This window comes from Anolis sagrei, chromosome 2 (assembly GCF_037176765.1).
Source record: "Anolis sagrei isolate rAnoSag1 chromosome 2, rAnoSag1.mat, whole genome shotgun sequence".
Classification (NCBI taxonomy): Eukaryota; Metazoa; Chordata; class Lepidosauria; order Squamata; family Dactyloidae; genus Anolis; species Anolis sagrei.
This window is the reverse complement of record NC_090022.1, coordinates 184,059,519-184,078,609: the sequence shown is the minus strand read 5'-3', so window position 1 is coordinate 184,078,609 and position 19,091 is coordinate 184,059,519. Positions and strand designations below refer to the sequence as shown.

At 44.9% G+C, this 19,091-nt stretch overlaps 1 protein-coding gene across 1 annotated transcript in view; it reads right to left on the bottom strand.

Moving 5' to 3' along the window:
- The window catches only part of NAB2 (NGFI-A binding protein 2), a 29,631-nt gene extending 12,180 nt beyond the window's left edge, over nucleotides 1-17,451 (bottom strand). Inside the window, exons 1-5 of the mRNA XM_060763015.2 lie at nucleotides 17,056-17,451; nucleotides 8,902-9,667; nucleotides 6,658-6,791; nucleotides 4,032-4,083; nucleotides 3,539-3,662 (exon numbers count right to left, since the gene is read on the bottom strand). Coding sequence (XP_060618998.1) covers nucleotides 3,539-3,662; nucleotides 4,032-4,083; nucleotides 6,658-6,791; nucleotides 8,902-9,667; nucleotides 17,056-17,168 — 1,189 coding nt within the window. The 5' untranslated portion in view covers nucleotides 17,169-17,451. The remainder of the gene's footprint in view (nucleotides 1-3,538; nucleotides 3,663-4,031; nucleotides 4,084-6,657; nucleotides 6,792-8,901; nucleotides 9,668-17,055) is intronic.
- Nucleotides 17,452-19,091: the final 1,640 nt, after the last annotated feature.

Sequence of the window (19,091 nt, the reverse complement as noted above, 5' to 3'; positions counted from 1 at the left end):
GTTGTTGTGTTGTTTTTCATTTTGAGTAGATATGTTTGTACCTTGTGGGTTGTGTTATGGGCATGGGAATTTTGGTTAAGTTTCGTTGGGGGGTTTTTGAGTTTTGTTTCCTCATTGGATGCCCCTAGCAAATTTATATATATAGATTCACATACTGCCTTATAGCAATCCAACATTTAGAAGGCTATACATTTTCCCCATCCCTACATTAAGCCATTCACACAAGCTGGGGATGGTATCTAGCACCTTTCCTTCTACAGCAGTAATTACTAAAACAGAGTTTGGTTAAAAGCAGTAATTTCGCCCATGTACAGTACAAGGAGCAGAGGAGTAGCCAGCTGCATTAAATCACTACTGGCCGAGACGTCATGAGTTCAAAGCCAGCCTGGGTTGGAGTGAGCTCCCGATCATTAATAGTCTAGCTTGCTGTTGACCTATGCAGCCCAAAAGACAGTTGCACGTGCCAAATAGGAAATTTAGGTACCCCTTTATGCGGGGAGGCTAATTTAACTAATTTATGACACCATAAAACCTTCCAGCAGTGTGTGCAGGAATGGGGAAGTACTCCACCAAGCACTTGGTGCCAAAAGTGGACGGTGAAGCAGCAGCTCCCCCTATGGCTGGAACTGAGCATACCCTCATGAAGCTGGAAAACTGGAATGTTAAATTGCCTCTGTGTCTGTCTATATATGTTGTATGTCTAAATGGCATTGAATGTTTGCCATGCATATGTGTATTGTAATCCGCACTGAGTCCCCTGCAGGGTGAGAAGGGCGGAATATCAATACTGTAAATAAATCTATATAAATAAAAATGTAATGTTCGTTTGTGGGATTAACAGAACTCAAAAACCAGTGGATGAATTGACACCAAATTTGGACAAAAAACACCTAACAAGCCAATGTATGTCCTTCACTCAAAAAAATTGATTTTGTCATTTGGGAGTTGTAGTTGCTGGGATTTATAATCCACCTACAATCAAAGAGCATTCTGAACCCCACCAATGATGGAATTGAACCAAACTTGGCACACAGTTCTTCCATGACCAAGGGTTTGGTGGGCATTGACCTTGAGTCTAGGAGTTGTAGTTCACCTATATCCAGAGAGCACTGTGGACTCAAACAATGATGGATCTGGACCAAACTCTACACAAATACTCAATATGCCCAAATGTGAACACTGCTGGAGTTTGGGGAAAATAGAATCCTGACATTTGGGATTTGTAGTTCACCTACAATCACAGAGCATTCTGAACCCACCAACAATAGAATTGGGCCAAACCTCCCACACAGAACCCCTATGACCACCAGATTGGGCCACAGCAACAAGTGGCAGGGGATGGCTAGTAAATAAATAAATATGTCATAGGCATTTTCAAATATAATTGAAAAACTGCTGTGTGGATGTAGCTGAGCTGCCTTTTAGTTTGACGTATTACACCAGCTTTCAGGCACCTCCCCAGCAAAGAGATCCCAATCAAGTATGCCGCCTTGTCTGGTTGATGCCTCAAAATGAGGACATCGGGAAGGACTACTTCATGCTGGGACAGGCAGAGCTTCACACTTGTCAAAACAGAGTGAGCTGTAGCAATGCTAAATGACAGATACCAATTGAAAACCATAGCCAGATTATGTGGAAACAGCCAAATGTAATTAATTATATTTCACACTGCAATCCTAAATGTGCCTGTTTGGAATCAAGTCCCACTAAGTAGGACGTGGCTCAATCTCTGAGTATAGGATTCTAAGGACCCTTCCACACAGCCATAAAACCCAGAATATCAAGGCAGAAAATCCTACAATATCTGCTTTGAACTGGGTTATCTGAGTCCACACTGCCATATATTGCAATTCAAAGCAGATACTATGGGATGTTATTCATCTGTATGGAAGGGGGCTAGCTTTAATGAATAGGGATTATGCTGTTGGACTACAATCCCAGCATTCCTCACTACTGATTACATAGTCGAGGGCTGATGTGAGAGTAAAGTCCAAAGAATATCCAGATGAATGTATTTTGTACACCCTGCTTTGTGCCCTCACAGAGCTAATACACTGCCACAAATTTGGTCTTGTCTCCAAACTGACACCAATCACTGTGACTTCTGAATCATTTAACACAGGATCAGATAGCATACAGCTATGCTCCCATTTGGTCCTGTATGAATGTATTTGTCTTTAGTTTCTCTGGCTCTATGTCCCTGTACATATGAAACTGCTGGGCGGATTATCAAAATTATTTTTGAGAATTGATAACTCCCAGCTCCCTCTATACTACTATATAATGAAGATTAATAGTAAAGGTGGAGTACGACTTTGGGGGGGGGGGGGGGTTGGTGCTCATTTCCATTTCTAAGCTAAAGAGCCGGCGTTGTCTGTAGACACTTCCTAGGTCATTTGGCCAGCATGACTGCACGGAGCGCAGTTACCTTCCCACCGAAGCAGTACCTATTGGGGAGCACCCGGTGGTGCAATGGGTTAAACCCTTGTTCAGGCAGGACATAGGTTCAAATCCAAGGAGAGTGTGGATGAGCTCCCTCTGTCAGCTCCAGCTCTCCATGCGGGGACATGAGAGAAGCCTCCCACAAGGATGGTAAAACATCAAACATCTGGGCAATGTCCTTGCAGACAGCCAATTCTCTCACACTAGAACTAACTTGCAGTTTCTCAAGTCACTCCTGACACAAAAAAGTACCTGTTGATCTACTCACATTTGCATGTTTTCGAACTGCTAGTTTGGTAGAAGCTGGGGCTAACAACGGGAGCTCACCCTGCCTCACCCCGTGGATTTGAACCACTGACCTTCTGGTCAGCAAGTACTGCAGCTTAGCAGTTTAACATGCATAATGCAGTTTAACTGCATTGGACTGCGTTATGTGAGTCTACACTGCTATATAATGCAGTTCAATGCAGTAGATGGGGCCTCGGAAACTCATCGGAAAGACTGAAAGCTTCCACTTTTGAACTAATTTAACTCCTCTGTTGCAACTGAATTTGGAAAATTCTGGTTTGCTAAAACCACAGGTAGCTAAAACAAACTAGAATCTAAGCAATGTGATAATAGTTTGAAAACTACCGCCTCTGAAATTCAGAAGTAACACAGAACTGTTGTGAGTTAAAAAGTGACAACAGAAAACATTGTGGGAGCAAAGTCATTTTAAGTAATGCCAGTAAGTCTGAGGAGATTTTGATATTATTTTTTTAAAATCCAGTATGTCTGAAAGGTTCAGAAAAGGCATGCATGAAAGGGAGAAGAAACTGGAACTCCAAAAAGAACAAAACGGAAAGTACACAATGAAAACCAGATCAGAACTCTGTGTATGCAAGTGGGAGAGAGTATATTCCCAAACAAGTCAAAACACATTTCAGGTCTGCAAAAAGCAAGCAAACAGGTGGAGTGCTAATGGTGTCCTGAGGGAAAGGGAATGTGTGGAAGCCTGTGGGATGCAAATCCCTTTGCCAGCCTCTTCTGCCACAGAAAAGCAGATTCACTTCACTCTGTGGCTGGATGATTTAAATCAAGAGTCCAGTTGACTCACCTTGTGGGTGTCCATCTAAGCTTTCCCCTGACAAACTGGCTGTATCTTCCTCTACGCTGGATCGGTACTGAGCAAGAAAAGGTTCGCAGACCAAGGGAAGATCTGGACGGCTTTGCTCTACGACCTGTCAGGAGGATGAACAACAACATGAGGCAGAAGTTGGTCACCAATCTCATCTTTTTGTGCTGTAATGAAGAATGTGCCTTGGGGAATCACAACACCCCCAATCCCAGAGCCAGCATAATCTTGTATACTTCCATGTCTCTGAGCAGAACTGGAGCGTGGTACTAGAGGGAAGACTTCTAGGAGTTGTAAATTTAGAGGAAAGGGTTTTTGTCGGAAGGATAAGATGCAGAGATAATGACAGTTTACATGCAAGAGGATTGCAGATGAAGGAAGACTGCAATAAGCAAACACATCCCATACAGAATAGATTATGGACATTCAATGATCGCCAGGGAAAATGGCAGCACCAGAAGTCTCTGAAACATACCTCCTGCTTGAGTCGCTTGGGTTGCCCACCACCGCCCTCCTCTGGATGCAGCCTGAGGACACAAACCACCAAAGAGTCAGCGCACACTACAAGGTGTTATGTTCAGAAGATAACTCCTAGACTGCCCACAATGAAAGCCAAATGGATAAAACTCCAAACTGATTTAAACATGTTATCAGATAGAGTAATTACCCATGCAATTTTGGACAAGTCTTACATATAACTAGATCATTTCATGTGCAAGTGCAGATTTATCCCATACAAAAAACCTGTGGAGATATTGGCATGTTGATGTTACATACATTGTAGTTGGGGGACGCTGATATTGCTAGAGTTGGTTTTTGTCCACTCTTGGATTCCAATTCAGTCACAATAAGAAATCATTACTAAAATGTGCTCAAGATCCAGTTAATCTGCATTCTGAAACTAAATTACACTGAAATCCAATTACATTTATATCCAGCCTGAGACTCAGGCCCCATCTACACTGCCATGTAATGTAGTTTGAACTGCATCATAATGGTCAGTGTAGATTCATATAATGCAGATTGTATTGGACTGGATTAAATGGGTCTACACTGCCATACAATGCAGTTCAATGCAGTTAACCTGCATTCTGAAACTGAATTATATTGCAGTCTAGATGGGGCCTCAAAAACAGGCCAGAAAGACTGAAAGCTTCCATTTTTGAATTAATATAAATCCCCTGTTGCAACTGAATTTGGGAAATGCTGGTTTGCTCAAATCACAGGTAGTTAAAACAAACCAGAATCTAAACACTAGTATGCTGCTGTGAGTTTTCTGGGCTGTATGGCAACGTTCCAGAAGCATTCTCTCCTGGCATGCTTCTAGTACATGGCCATACAGGCTGGGTTTAAGGGTACTAACCCCCCCCCCCCTCCCAAGACCAGTTTATTCATGAATTTAAACTGGTTAACCAATTTATGAGTAAACCAAGTTTCTTTTTTAACCTGACACATTTCAGGGCAGGGTTGAACTTTTAATCTCCCCACCACCACCTCTGGCTACGTCCCTGCATACAGCTCTGAAAACTCACAGCAACCCAGTGATTCTGGGCATGAAAGCTTTCAAAAACACATTAAACACTAGTAATTTCAAAAACTATAGCCTCCTAAATTCAGAGGTAACACAGAACTGTGGTTAATTCGAAACTGACAACAGTTTCCATCTCTTCTTGTTTTACGCAGAGCAGGAGGGAAAAGAAATAGGGAGAGTGTGCTAATCTACAGTTTGTGCAAAATGGTTTATTTAATATAGAACTGTTCCTTGTTATGTTTGTAAAGGAAAGCAAAGCCAATTTCTTGGATGTGTAATTTAATTGGCTATTTGATGAATCAGAGAAGAAGAAATTATCAGTAATTAAAGAAATAATGAGTACAGACAGACATCTTTCATAGACCCAGTTTATGCCTATGTTTTTGTTTTATGTTGTATGTTTTTGTATTATTTTGCATATGTGGAAACTGCTCTGAGTCCCCTAGGGGAGATGGGGCGGTATATAAATAAAGTTGTTGTTGTTGTTGTTGTTATTTAAAACACAACAAGATGAGTCCACAGCAAACACTCTGCTGGCTGTTGAATTGGATCACACGTCAGACACTTCCCAAGTGTCTAGGACTGTGTGATGTATCGGCGAATAATGCGTGCAGATCCCAGTAAGGTGGCCTTCTGCAGCTGGCAGATGGTAATTTTGTCAGCGCTGATTGTGTTTAAGTGCAGGCCAAGGTCTTTAGGCACTGCACCGATCACCACTGGGACTACCTTCACTGGCTTGTGCCAGTGTCTTTAAAGTTCGATCTTTAAATCCTCATATCGCATCAGCTTTATTTCTCTGCAATCCTGTTGTCACCTGGGATTGCGATATCACCGATCCATACTGTTTTTTAACACAATTGTGAGGTCAGGAGTGTTGTGATCTAGAACTCTGTCTGTCTGAATTCAGAAGTCCCAGAGGAGTTTGGCGTGTTCATTCTCTGTAACTTCTTCCGGCTTGTGATCCCATCAATATTATTATTATTATTATTATTATTATTATTATTATTATTATTATTATTGGAAGAGACTCCAAGGGCCATCCAGCCCATCTCCCTGCCATGCAGGAATACACAATCAGAGAAGGAGGTTCCACCATATTCTGAAGGAGCATATTCCACTGTTAAACGTTAGTTGTTTATAAACCTCACTTGCCTAGTTTCCAACTGACCTCTCAACCTCTGAGGATGCCTGCCACGGGTGTGGGCGAAACTTGAGAAGAGGATGCTTATGGAACATGGCCATACAGCCTGGAAAACTCACAGCAACCCAGTGCTAGTTTACTAGGACATCAGTTTTCAAGGCTCAAACAAGATACCAGGTGAAAGTAATTCTGTGAGATGCATTTCTTTTGCTGTCCAATAAGTTCTCAAACTGTTCCGCCACCATCCCACTAGTCTAGAAAGAACAGAGGGTTGGAGTGGTTGCAAGCAGAAAAGAGGACAGAATGTCGATCTTTTCGGCTAAATACATTTTCCCAACATAGATGCAAGAACGTTTCTTTTTTAAAATATGAATGAATCACCAGAAAGAATGTTTCACTAGGAAGAGCTTAAGGTTTTGGTTTTCTCACCTGGATCCCTTAAGGGAAGAGAGATAGCTGCTCTCTCGAGCCACCTGACGTGACAGCGAGAAGAGTTCCACGCGACGCAGCAGCAATGAATTGTCCCGGAGGCAGAACTGGGCCGCAGCCTCATTGATGGTCAACTGGAGGAAGAGAGAACAGAGTGACTCTTTGGGGGAATGGATGGGAGGGTCACAGCAGTTAGAAAGATACACACTCACCCAGGGCTCCATAAGAACAGCATGGCAATGAAGCTACAGTGCGGGAAAGAGAAGATTGCTTAAGAAATAAAGGCAACTATTTCATTTATTTTAAAAAAATATTATTGCATTGGTTGTTAATTACAAGAAAATGCAATGCCATAGAGTCAGCTTCGACTGTGAAACATTATTCTGTTGCTGCTACATGCCTTCAAGTTTTTTCCAACTTATGGTGACCCTAAGGTTTTTTTGTGAGATCTGTTCCCCATAGCTGAGCAAGGATTTGAACCCTGGACTTGAATCCTATTTCAATGCTTCAACCATGATACCAGGCTGTGACTCTTTAAGGTACATGTTGAGGTCATTGCTATATCTTTTGCACTTCCTGGAGCCAGCGTAATGTAGTGATTTGCATGTTGGGATTCAAATTCCTGCTCAGATATTAAGTCCCAATGGCTGACCTTGGACACTTGAGGCTGGAAATGGCAAAGTCCTCTCCACAAATCCTGCCAGAGTCACTGTCTGTTGGAGTTAGTCAACTTGAATATTTGTGTGTGTGTCAGGAGCCACTTCAAAAACTTCTGGTGTGAGAACTGGCCATCTGCAAGGAGAGAATTGGCTGTCTGCAAGGACGTTGCCCAGGGGACACCCGGATATTTGATGTTTTACCATCCTTGTGGGAGGCTTCTTTCATGTCCCTGCTTGGGGAACTAGAGCTGACAGAGGGAGCTCAACCCGCTCTCCCCAGATTTGAACCACTGACTTGTATGTCAGCAGTCCTGCCGGCACAAGGGTTTAACCCATTGCATCAGCAGGAGCTCCAACTTGAAAATACACAACAATAAAGGTGTTCCCTTTTTTTTCTTATTATTTTTACCTTTTAGAAAATCTTTTCTTTTTTTCTACTGTACTGAAATCCAACTACATTTATGTTTTCCTTTCCTCCAATGACTTCAAGATGTTGCATTTGGCTCTCCTCTCCATACCTTTATCCCCACTGCAACCCAGTCAGAAAGGTCAGGTGACCTATAGTCACCCTGAAAATTTTATTTCTCAGTGGGGAATTCATCTTGAATCTGCCAAGTCCAACACTCTGCATCACATTAACTTTCAGGCTATATAAGTGAATAAGTTAAAGTTTATGTAAGACAATAGCAGGTCAAACTGCACAGAAAAGGAGGAGGATGGAAAAAAGAATGCCTGGCAAAAAATATTTTGAGGATGCCTGAAAGAAGTAAAATACTTTTCTAAATAATGCATTTTCCCTACTGTAATGAGAATTATTCATTCTTGTTCTTTCTGTTGGAAAAGCTGCCCTTTCCAGCACATAAAACCCAACACTTAGGGCGGTTCCAGACAGGAAGTTATCCCAGAACCATTCATATTTTTTAAAAGCCCCCAGTAGTGTAGCAGATTAAACCACTGAGCTGCTGAACTTCCAGACCAGAAGGTCAGTGGTTCAAATCTGGGGAGCAGGGTGTACTCCCACTGTTATGCCCAGTTTCTGCCAACCTAGCAGTTTGAAAAATGCAAATGTGAGTAGATCAATAGGGATCGCTCCGGTGGGAAGGTAACGGTGCTCCATGAAGTCATGCTGGTCACATGACCTTAGAGGTGTCTACGGACAATGCTGGCTCTTCGGCTTAGAAATGGAGATGAGCACCAACCCCCAGTGTTGGACACGACTAGACTTAATGTCAAGGGGAAACCTTTACCTTTACTTTTAATTGATATTGGTTATTTTACATTTGTGGTGGCAATAGGGTTGCCAAAGTGAAAAGTAGAGAGGACTCCTGTATCTTTAAGGGTTGTGTAGAATATGAAATTTCCACAGATACTGCCTCTTACCTGATAGCATCAGAAACAATACCTGCTAAAATTTGCTTTTCTGCAGAACTATTAAAAATACAAGATCTCTTTCAATCTGGCAACCCTAGATGGCAGACTGGGGATATTTTATTTTATTCCTCCTTAGTTTAAAGTAATATAACCCCTAGTCTCTCTCCGTTCACACTCGCTGAGCAAATCCTTTCTCTCCAGCCTGTTGACTCACCTCATGAAGTGTCAGCTGCTTGCCCTCACATCGCCGGGCCTCCCCTCGCCCATAGATGGCACTGTGGCGCCGGATCTCTTCCTCCTTGCGAGGATCCCCACTGTCCATCTGGAAGATATGGCCCACAGTTTTCGCCAGCTTCTTGTTCAGCTTCATGAGGGTCCTCAGTTCTGTATCAGCACCACGAGGGCAGCTACGCAGAAGGCGATCCACACCCTCCGATATTGCCTGGGCCAGTTCCGAGTCTAGATGCTCTGCAGGTGAGGGATGTTCGCCTGGTGATGTTGATCCGCCTTCCTCTTCTGACTCTGTGTTGCCCCACTGAATCATCGGCAAGGGGGACAGCTTCTCTCTCGGCTCAGAGGGGCTCTTGGAAAGGGTCTCCGCATTGGCTTTGCCGGGGATCTCTCCTGGGCTAGTGTGCCCATTGGTAAGCGACTTGCGCCCTCCTGACTCGGAGATCTTGAAGAGTGGTATACTGCTTACAGGGATGGATGGCACCGGCTGATTGAAGAGCCCTGGGTTGGTGGCCCACTCCCGCAAGGCTTTCTGGAGGCGCCGGACATGGAGCGGCTTGGTTGCCATCCCGACGAGAGCCATGATTTCCAGGAACTCCTCCTCGCCCGCTTCACACAGCTGCTGCACGTCATCCCCACCCTGCTGAATGAAGGTCTCATAGTAGGAGAGGAGGTTGGCCCGTTGCAGCACCCGGTACAGCTGGAGTTCGCCCAAGGTGCGTGGCAGGGACAAGGCCATCACCGGCAGCCTGCGGAGGTAACAGGGGAAACACTGAGATTGTGGAAACAGCAGAGGTGTGGCATAACCTACTTCACACACGCACTCACCATAGTGAAGGAAAAAAATAGACCAGAGAGATGGGAGTGAAAGCTTGTCTTTGTAAGTGGTGCTTCACAACAATGTCCATTTTTACATATTGTGCAGATTGAGAAAAGGCCAGGGAGGAGAAAAAAATGGTGTGGCTTTCCCCAAATAACTGGTTGCTTACCTGCATACATGCCTCCTCACATGAGGATAAGTGTGACTATTTCAGTAATTCAATTGGCCTAAATAAGGGGGTGTTTGCTATTTATGTGGCTGATTCATGCTGACGTTTCTCTGCAGGGATCCCATACAATGGATGAGAACACAAATGTGTGGAGAAAACAAACATCATTTATTTGTGTGAAAGCTCGGTGGAAAGGCCAGAGAATGGTGGGCAACATATATCCCTCCAAAACATGTAGGATTACAACCTTCATCAGCCTTAGCCAGCACAGTGAATAATCATGGGAATTGTAGTCGAACATCATGTAGAGACCTACAAGTTGTCCACACCAAAGCAGACTTACATAGAGTTTCCCTGCCAGACTATGAAAACATAATGACTATGGTTATAAATGATTCTAAATCTGAATTGTTGACTGTGAACATGGATGCAGGAGTCGTCTTTTATTCTGGATTCCTTATCGGAAATCATGGTATGTTATCCATGGTTATGGAGTTCTAACAGCTGTATGTTAGTGCCAATATCTGAGGCACTAAACCACTGTACAGTGGTCCCTCGCTACTTTGAGGTTCGCTTATCACGGACTCGCTGTTTTGCGGTTTTTAAAATTAAGTAATGAGGGAACACTGAGTGAAAAAGAGAGAGAAGCACCTCGTCACTGTCTGGGCCTCTTGCCGAAGCTTCTTCTTCCCCCCAGTGGTGAGGAGGGAAGAAGAGCCACCCCCTCGCCCTCTTCTTCTTCCTCCTCCTTGTCACCACCTGGGTCTCTTGCCACCGCTTGGGCCCTGCAACTGAGGAGGTGGTGGAGGCATTGCAGGGTCCAAGCTGCAGCAAGAGGCCCAGGCAGTGTCAAGGAAGAGCAAGGGGAAGGTAAAGAGGGCGAGGAGGAAGAAGACCTGCCCCCTTGCCCTCTTTACCTTCCTCTTGCTCCTCCTCGTAGCCGCCTGGGCCTCTTGCTACCGCTTGGGGCCTGCGATTGAGGAGGTGGCGGAGGCGTCACGGGACCTGAGTGGCAGCAAGAGGCCCAGGTGGCGATGAGCAAGACGAAGGTAAAGAGGGTAATGAGAGAAGGGAAAGGGGCATCCCTACTTTGCAGAACTTCACTTATCGTGGGTGGTCCTAGAACGCAATCGTGGGTGGTCCTAGAACTGCAATAAGTATATCAATTTCTGATGAATGTGTGGTGGAGTAGCTGTTGTATTAATGTCCTACTTGTGGGCTTCCTTGAGCCAACAGAAGGCCCTTCCTCACAGCCCTATAACCCAGAATATCAATGCAGAAAATCCCACAATATCTGCTTTGAACTGGGTTTTCTGAGTCCACACTGCCATATATTCTAGTTCAAAGCAGATAATGTGGCATTTTATTCAGCTGTGTGCATGACTGACAGCATTGTGTGGACTAAAGGGCCCTCTCCTCTGATCTATTTCTGCTCTTAAGTCTTTATCAAGGAAATAGATACAATGTTGAGTTTTCTTTATCATGGTGCATCTTACTGCATAAACATCCTCCAAAGATATCCTGCAACATCGCAATCTTCTCAGTGCAATGAAAGCCCAAACTCACACATCATTCTTTCTCTGTGTTGATGTGCAACTCTGCAAATGATCAATACTTTGTTTATTCTTAGTAAGTGTTGAAAACATCAGCACGACATTTTGCACAGGTAACTCCCTATAGCAGGCATGGGCAAACTTTGACCCTCCGGGTGTTTTGGACTTCCTACAATTCCTAACAGCCAGTAGGCAAGGCGGTTAGGAATTGTGGGAGTTGAAGTCCAAAACACCTGGAAGGACAAAGTTTGTCCATGCCTGCTCTATAGCAATATCGTCTTGCTATTGATACCACACTATAGCCAGCCCTTCATGTTCACTAGGATTAGTGGTACAAGACCCCCGTGAAAGTAAAACCACAGAAAAGGAAATTGTTATTTTTCTACTTGACAGGACAGTTCTATAGGAATTTTGTGGTTTTCCAGCATGACTCTATGATCAACTTCTGCTGGAAACTGACCATAGAATCACATCTCTTTAGAAATGTCTAGGGCCCCTTCCACACAGCTGAATTAAATCCCACATTATTTGCTTTGAACTGGAATATATGGCAGTGTGGACTCAAACAGCCCAGTTCAAAGCAGATATTGTGGGATTTTCTGCCTTGATATTCTGGGATATAGGGCTGTGTGGAAGGGCCCTAGGTCATAGAGTCACGGTGGATTTTGGTCACAGAGTCACGGTGGAGCTAGATTTTATTTGATAGAGAGAACGTTTTAATCAAATCCATGGATCATCAAATCAGGAGAAGTCAAAACTGCAAATGTAGATGGACAGCTGTATTACTACTACTTCTTCCCCTCCCTCCTCCCCATTTAGGAATACAGTAAAACAACCAAAAAGGATGGGATCTGCCAAAGGAATACAACCTATCTTCCAGTGCAGCTCATGGTGACCCCCTCTCTTTCAACAGTAACCCTTTCCCTCAAAAGACAGGCTTCACCCTTCCTCTCTTCTATGTCTTCAGCTCTCTTTACTGTAACCTGTAAAGTATGGAAACCTTTAACAACTTACATCGATATCCAACTTACATGATACCAGTGAAACTCAAGAGATAGTGGGATACAAGGCTTTGAGTAATGAAGTAGGACTGTGAGAGATCAGGGTTCAAATCCCTGCTCAGGCATGAATATTCATTGGATGGCCTTTGGCAAAAGTCACCCTCAGAGGAAGGCAATAGCAAACTTAAAATAATAGAATCATAGAGTTGGAAGCCATCCAGTCCAACCCCCTGCCATGAAGCAGGAATATTGTATTCAAACCACCCCTGACAGATGGCCATCCAGCCTCTATTTAAAAGCTTCCAAAGAAGAGCCTCCACCACACTCCGGGGCAGAGAGTTCCACTGCTGAACAGCTCTTACAGTCAGGAAGTTCTTCCCAATGTTCAGATGGTATCTTCTTTCTTGTAGTTTGAAATCATTGTCCCGCGTCCTAGTATCCAGGGAAGCAGAAAACAAGTTTGCTCCCTCCTCCCTGTGACTTCCTCTCACATATTTATACATGGCTATCATATCTCCTCTCAGCCTTCCCTTCTTCAGGCTAAACATGCCCATCTCTTTAAGCCGCTCCTCATAGGGCTTGTTCTCCACACCCTTGATCATCTTAGTTGCCCTCCTCTGGACACTTTCCAGCTTCTCAATCTCTCTCTTCAATTGTGGTGCCCAGAATTGGACACAATATTCCAGGTCTGGTCTAACCAAGGCAGAATAGAGGGGTAGTATGACTTCCCTGGACCTAGACACTATACTCTTATTGATGCAGGCCAAAATCCCATTGGCTTTTTCTGCCGCCAAATCACATTGTTGGCTCATGTACTTGTTAAGAAAGGGCTCATCTGAGGGTCGTCATACCTAATAAACAACCCGGAGGTACACAACAAGCCCAATATTTAATTGACAAGCAGTTCTCTCAACTACTTTGTTGTCTACCAATGCATCTCTTTCCACTTGCATTAAAATGCATCAGCTTTGTGGACACACACCAATGTGGATCTTCTCTGCAAATGAAAAGCCTGCCACATCCCTGGCCTGGCCTCCTATCCAGCACAGGCGCACATACCACACTCCTCCACACACCCACAGTTTGTTCTTTCTTTATCCGCCCTTGTGCTGACTGCTTTCTTTTCCCCGCCTGAGCTGCAAAACAGGAGCAGAGAGCCAGCAGCCTTCCAGATATTGACCCTCCCTCCTCACTGGTTTTGGTGGCAAACAACTCTCCAGGTCTGCCATATCAGTAGTGGAGTAGGCATGGTGTGGGTGCAGGTGATGCCCCTTGGATACTTCTCAGCAGTGCAAAATGGCCTTTCCATGCCTCTTTTTTTTCCCCCTGGAAGAAAGCATTACAAGAGGAGAGATGAGGGTTTTGGTTTTTTTAATTCTGTCAGAAGCAACTTGAGAAACTGCAAGTTGCTTCTGGTGTGAGAGAACTGGCCATCTGCAGAGATGTTGCCCAGGGGACGCCCGGTTGTATCACCATCCTGTAGGAGGCTTCTCTCATTTCCCTGTATGGGAAGCTGGCGCTGACAGTTGGGAGAGTACTCTGCTCCACAGATTCGAAACACCGACCTTCAGATCAGCAGCTCAGCCAGCACAAGTGGATGTGTGTATATCTCTGTGTGTAACATAACCTTTAGGTCATTTTTTTCTCAACCTGGGGGATGAGACCCCTGGGGGGTCGCCAGGGGGGTGTCAGAGAGGTCACCAAAGACTATCAGAAAACACAGGATGTTTTCTGTTAGTCATGGCGGTTGTGTGTGGGAAGTTTGGCCCAATTCTATCGTTGGAACTATAAATCCCAATAACTACAACTTCCAAATGTCAAGGTCTATTTTCCCCAAACTCCACCAGTGTTCCCATTTGGCATATTGAGTATTTATGCAAACTCTGGTCTAGATCCATCATTGTTTGAGTCCACAGTGCTCTCTGGATATAGGTGAACTACAACTCCTAAACACAAGGTCAGTGCCGACCAAACCCTTCCAGTATTTTCTGTTGGTCATGGGAGTTCCGTGTGCCAAGCCTGGTTCAATTCAATTGTTGGTGGAGTTCAGAATGCGCTTTGATTGTAGGTGAACTATAAATCCTAGCAACTACAATGCCCAAATGACAAAATCAATCCTTCCCAACCTCACCAGTATTAAAATTTGGGTGTATCGGATATTTGTGCCAAATTTGGTCCAGTGAATGAAAATAGATCCTGCATATCAGATATTTACATGATGATTCATAACAGTAGCAAAATTACCATTATGAAGTAGCAATGAAAATATTTTTATGGTTGGGGGTCACCACAACATGAGGAACTGTATTAAGAAGGTTGAGAAGGAATGCTTTTGGTGGTGGTAGTTTGTAAGAGACGGGGAAGGCAGCAGCCCACTCCCACCATTGCCTTTCCTCTCACCATTACATATCATGCTTGCCAAAATGCTTTAGGAGGGCTTTAGGGGCAGAATTCTGTGGCCCCGTTTAAGAGAATGGCACATGTCCCTTAAACCATATTTGGAAGTAATACAGTAAAGTAAATACACATCTGAACAGGGAGGAGCCTGCTGGACTGGAGTGGGAAAAATGTTGCCCTTCAGGTGCCATGAAGTTGCAAGTCTCAGCAGCCAGGAGAGCTAATAAAGAATGATGGGAGTTGCAAAACCACCTTGAGCAGTGCTTCCCAATCTTTGGTCCTCCTGGTATCCTGGGCTGGATCTACACTGCCCTATATCCCAGGATCTGATCCCAATTATCTGCTTTGAACTGGATTATCTGAGTCTACACTGCCAAATAATCTGGGATAAACAGATAACCTGAGATTAGATCCTGGAATATAGGGCGGTATAGATTCAGCCTTGGACTTCAGTTCCTACAATTCCTAACACCTGGTAAGATGGCTAGGATATCTGGGAGTTGAAGTCCAAAACAACTGGGAGGACCATAGGTTGAGAATCACTAATCTAGAGCACTGACTTTTCCTTTTTTGGAGGACAGCTGAAGCATTTTCTGCACAACCAGCCCAACTGTAAACATTGCACATTGTTGTAAACATTGCACATGGTTCAGATATGTTTCGCTGTTGCCCATTTTTTGTGATTCCAACACTGAGCTAAGGGGTCCCCATTTGGGATCAGGACCTACAGTTTAAAAAACAGTATTCTGTTAGCAAAAATGTGCAGTGTTCACAGTGGACTCTGCAGAAGATGCTTTAGTTGTACATCACAAAAAGGGGAAATCAGTCTGCTTAGCAAGCCTTGCAAATGCAGATTTTGTCACAGAATCGTAGAGTTGGAAGAGACCACATGGGTCATCTAGTCCAACTCTTTGCCATGCAGGAAAAACACAATTAAAGCACCCCCGACAGATGGACATCCAGCCACAGTAAATGTTTAGTGTTCACATCAATTTGACATACATCTATAGCCAGGTCATATGAAACATTATTGGGTAAAAAGGGGTCATGAGTGGTCTTCCTTTTAAGCACCTCCTAGTATAAGACCATGAAGCCCAGTCTAAAACTACCTAACTACTTCACTTCCCAAAACAGCTTCTAAATTAAACTTTTTTTTCATGTCAGGAGTGACTTGAGAAACTGCAAGTCACTTCTGATGTGAGAAGTGAGATGTCTGTCTGCAAGGATGTTGCCCAGGAGACACCCAGATATTTTTACTATCCTGTGGGAGGCTTCTCTCATGTCCCTGCTTGGGAAGCTGAAGCTGACAGATAGGAGCTCACCCTGCTCCCCAGATTCGAACTGTGACCTTTTGGTCAGCAGTCCTGCCGGCACAAGGGTTTAAACCCATTGCGCTACCGGGGGTTCCATGAGTTTATAATCAGTGCTTGGAAAAATGTGGCCTCTCTACTGATGTCCTCATTTTCTACCCCGAGGTCCGCTTCCCCATCTTCATCTTTCTATATTGACAAATCTACTGTATATTTATGTCTATTCAGCAGTGGGACTTTCTGCTTCGGAATGTGGTGGAAGCTTTTAAATAGAGGCTGGATGGCCATCTATCAGGGGTACTTTGATGGTGCTTTTCCTGCATGGCAGGGGGGATGGACTATATGGCCCCTGTCGTCTCTCCCAACTGAATTATTCACACACACCCACATACACAAATATATATATATATATATATATATATATATATATATATATATACACACACACACACACACACACACACATATACATTCACAAACACACACACACACACACACACACACACATATATACACACATAGTTTTGTTTAACTGACTTCCTCTTGCATTTGTTGCTTAAGCCCCTTCTACACAGCTGCATAAAATCCACATTGAACTGGATTATCTGGCAGTGTGGACTCTTCCAGACAGGCCCTCTATCCCAGGTTTTCGGTTTTCTGTTTATCCCAGATTATCTGGCTGTGTGGACTCACATAATCCGGTTTAAAGGAGAAAACTTGGGATCAGATGCTGGAATAGAGGGCCGATCAGCCCCAGAGGAGGAGAGAACTATGATGCCTCTGCATGGAGCCAGGGCAGCTCAAGCGGTGTGGAGCTGCATCAGTTCCACCGTGTAGAGGGGTGTCCTAACTCGCTCTCCCTTCCCCCTCCTCCCAAAGGCACTCACGGGTTTCTTGCGTGGCTCCCTTCCGAGGCCGCGGGTGGGGCATGGGCCAAGGGGTTGGCTCGCCCTGCAGGAGGCGCCTTCCTCTTGCTCTTCTCTCCGAGGGCGCAAGGCATCCGACGCCGCTTTTGGTCCCCTCTTCTGTCCGTGGAAGCTCTCTCTCAATCGCTCTCTTTCTCAATCGCTCTCTCTGCTCTTCCTTCCTTCCCTCCTCCTCCCCTTCTCCTTCTTCCTCCTCCTCCTCCTCCTCGCCTCTCCCTCCCTCCCTCTCTCTGTGCGCTCAGCCTTTGGCACGGAGTTGCCTCCCACGCCGCCGGATTTACAATGGCTCCGCGTTGCTTGTGCTGCTGCTGCTCTGCCTCAGTGGCGCGTGGGAGGCTCGTGGGCGGAAGAAGCAGCAGCAGCACTGAAGGGAGGGAAGTGAAGGGAAGGAGCTGCAGCCACACACTGTCCGGTTCATGCAGTTTGGCATCAGGGGGAGTTTGGAGAGATTCCAGCCCTCGTGGGCAGGCAGAGAAGGCTACAAAGGCCCTTTCCACACTGACATCGAACATCCAGATGATCTGCTTTGGCAGTGTAGACTCATGTAATCCAACTCAGAGCAAAACATGTGAACCAGTGGTTCTCAAACGGTGCTCCTTCAGATGTTTTGGGTCTCATCCCTGCTCTGCACAAGTCTCTTGTCACATCAAGTCTCCAGTCCACAATGAGGAGCTAGACTCAAGATAGGAGTAGGCTGAGGGATTCCTCCCCCACATTCTTATGCATATTTACCAAAAAGGGCTTTGGGTTCTTATAATTTTTTTCGGGCTATATGACCATGTTCTAGAGCAGTGTTTCTCAACCTTCCCAATGCCGCGACCCCTTAATACAGTTCCTCATGTTGTGGTGACCCCCAACCATAAAACTATTTTTGTTGCTACTTCATCACTGTCATTTTGCTCCTGTTATGAATCGTAATGAATCTCCAGCAAAGGATCACCGCCTTGTCGGGGCGCTGGAGCTTGAGCACCTCAATGATGTCATGAGCGAAACCGTGAAGGGCCACCCAAGACGGGACGGTTGTGGCAGAGAGGTCAGACCAAGCGTGATCCCTGGGGAAGGCAATGGCAAACCACTCCAGTATCCTTGCCAAGAAAACTAAATGGACCAGTACAACCAGAGATATGTCGGTATGCCATTGGAAGATGGGACTCCCAGGTCGGAAGATGGCCAAAATGCTACTGGGGAGGAGCAGAGGATAAGTTCAACTAGCCCCAGATGTGATGACGCAGCTAGCTCAAAGCCGAAAGGAAGGCTAGCGGCCGACGGTACTGGAGGTGAACGACGAATCCGATGCTCTAAAGATCAACACACCATAGGAACCTGGAATGTAAGATCTATGAGCCAGGGCAAATTGGATGTTGTTATTGGTGAGATGTCAAGACTAAAGATAGACATTCTGGGGGTCAGCGAACTGAAATGGACTGGAATGGGCCACTTCACATCAGATGACCACCAGATCTACTACTGCGGACAAGAGGAACATCGAAGAAATGGAGTAGCCTTCATAATTAATAAGAAATTCGCTAAAGCAGTGCTTGGATACAACCCAAAAATGACAGAATGATCTCAATTCGAGTGCAAGGAAAGCCTCTCAACATCACAGTGATCCAAATATACGCCCCAACCACAGCAGCTGAAGAAGCAGAAGTAGATCAGTTCTATGAGGATCTGCAGGACCTACTGGATAATACACCAAAAAGAGACATTATTTTCATTACAGGAGACTGGAATGCCAAGGTGGGAAGTCAAATGACAACAGGGATCACAGGCAAGCATGGTCTGGGAGAACAAAACGAAGCGGGACGCAGGCTGATAGAATTCTGCCAGGAAAACTCGCTGTGTATAACGAATACTCTCTTCCAACAACCTAAAAGACGGCTTTATACATGGACCTTACCAGATGGTCAGCACCGAAATCAGATTGACTACATCCTTTGCAGCCAAAGGTGGCGGACATCTATCCAGTCGGTGAAAACAAGACCTGGGGCTGACTG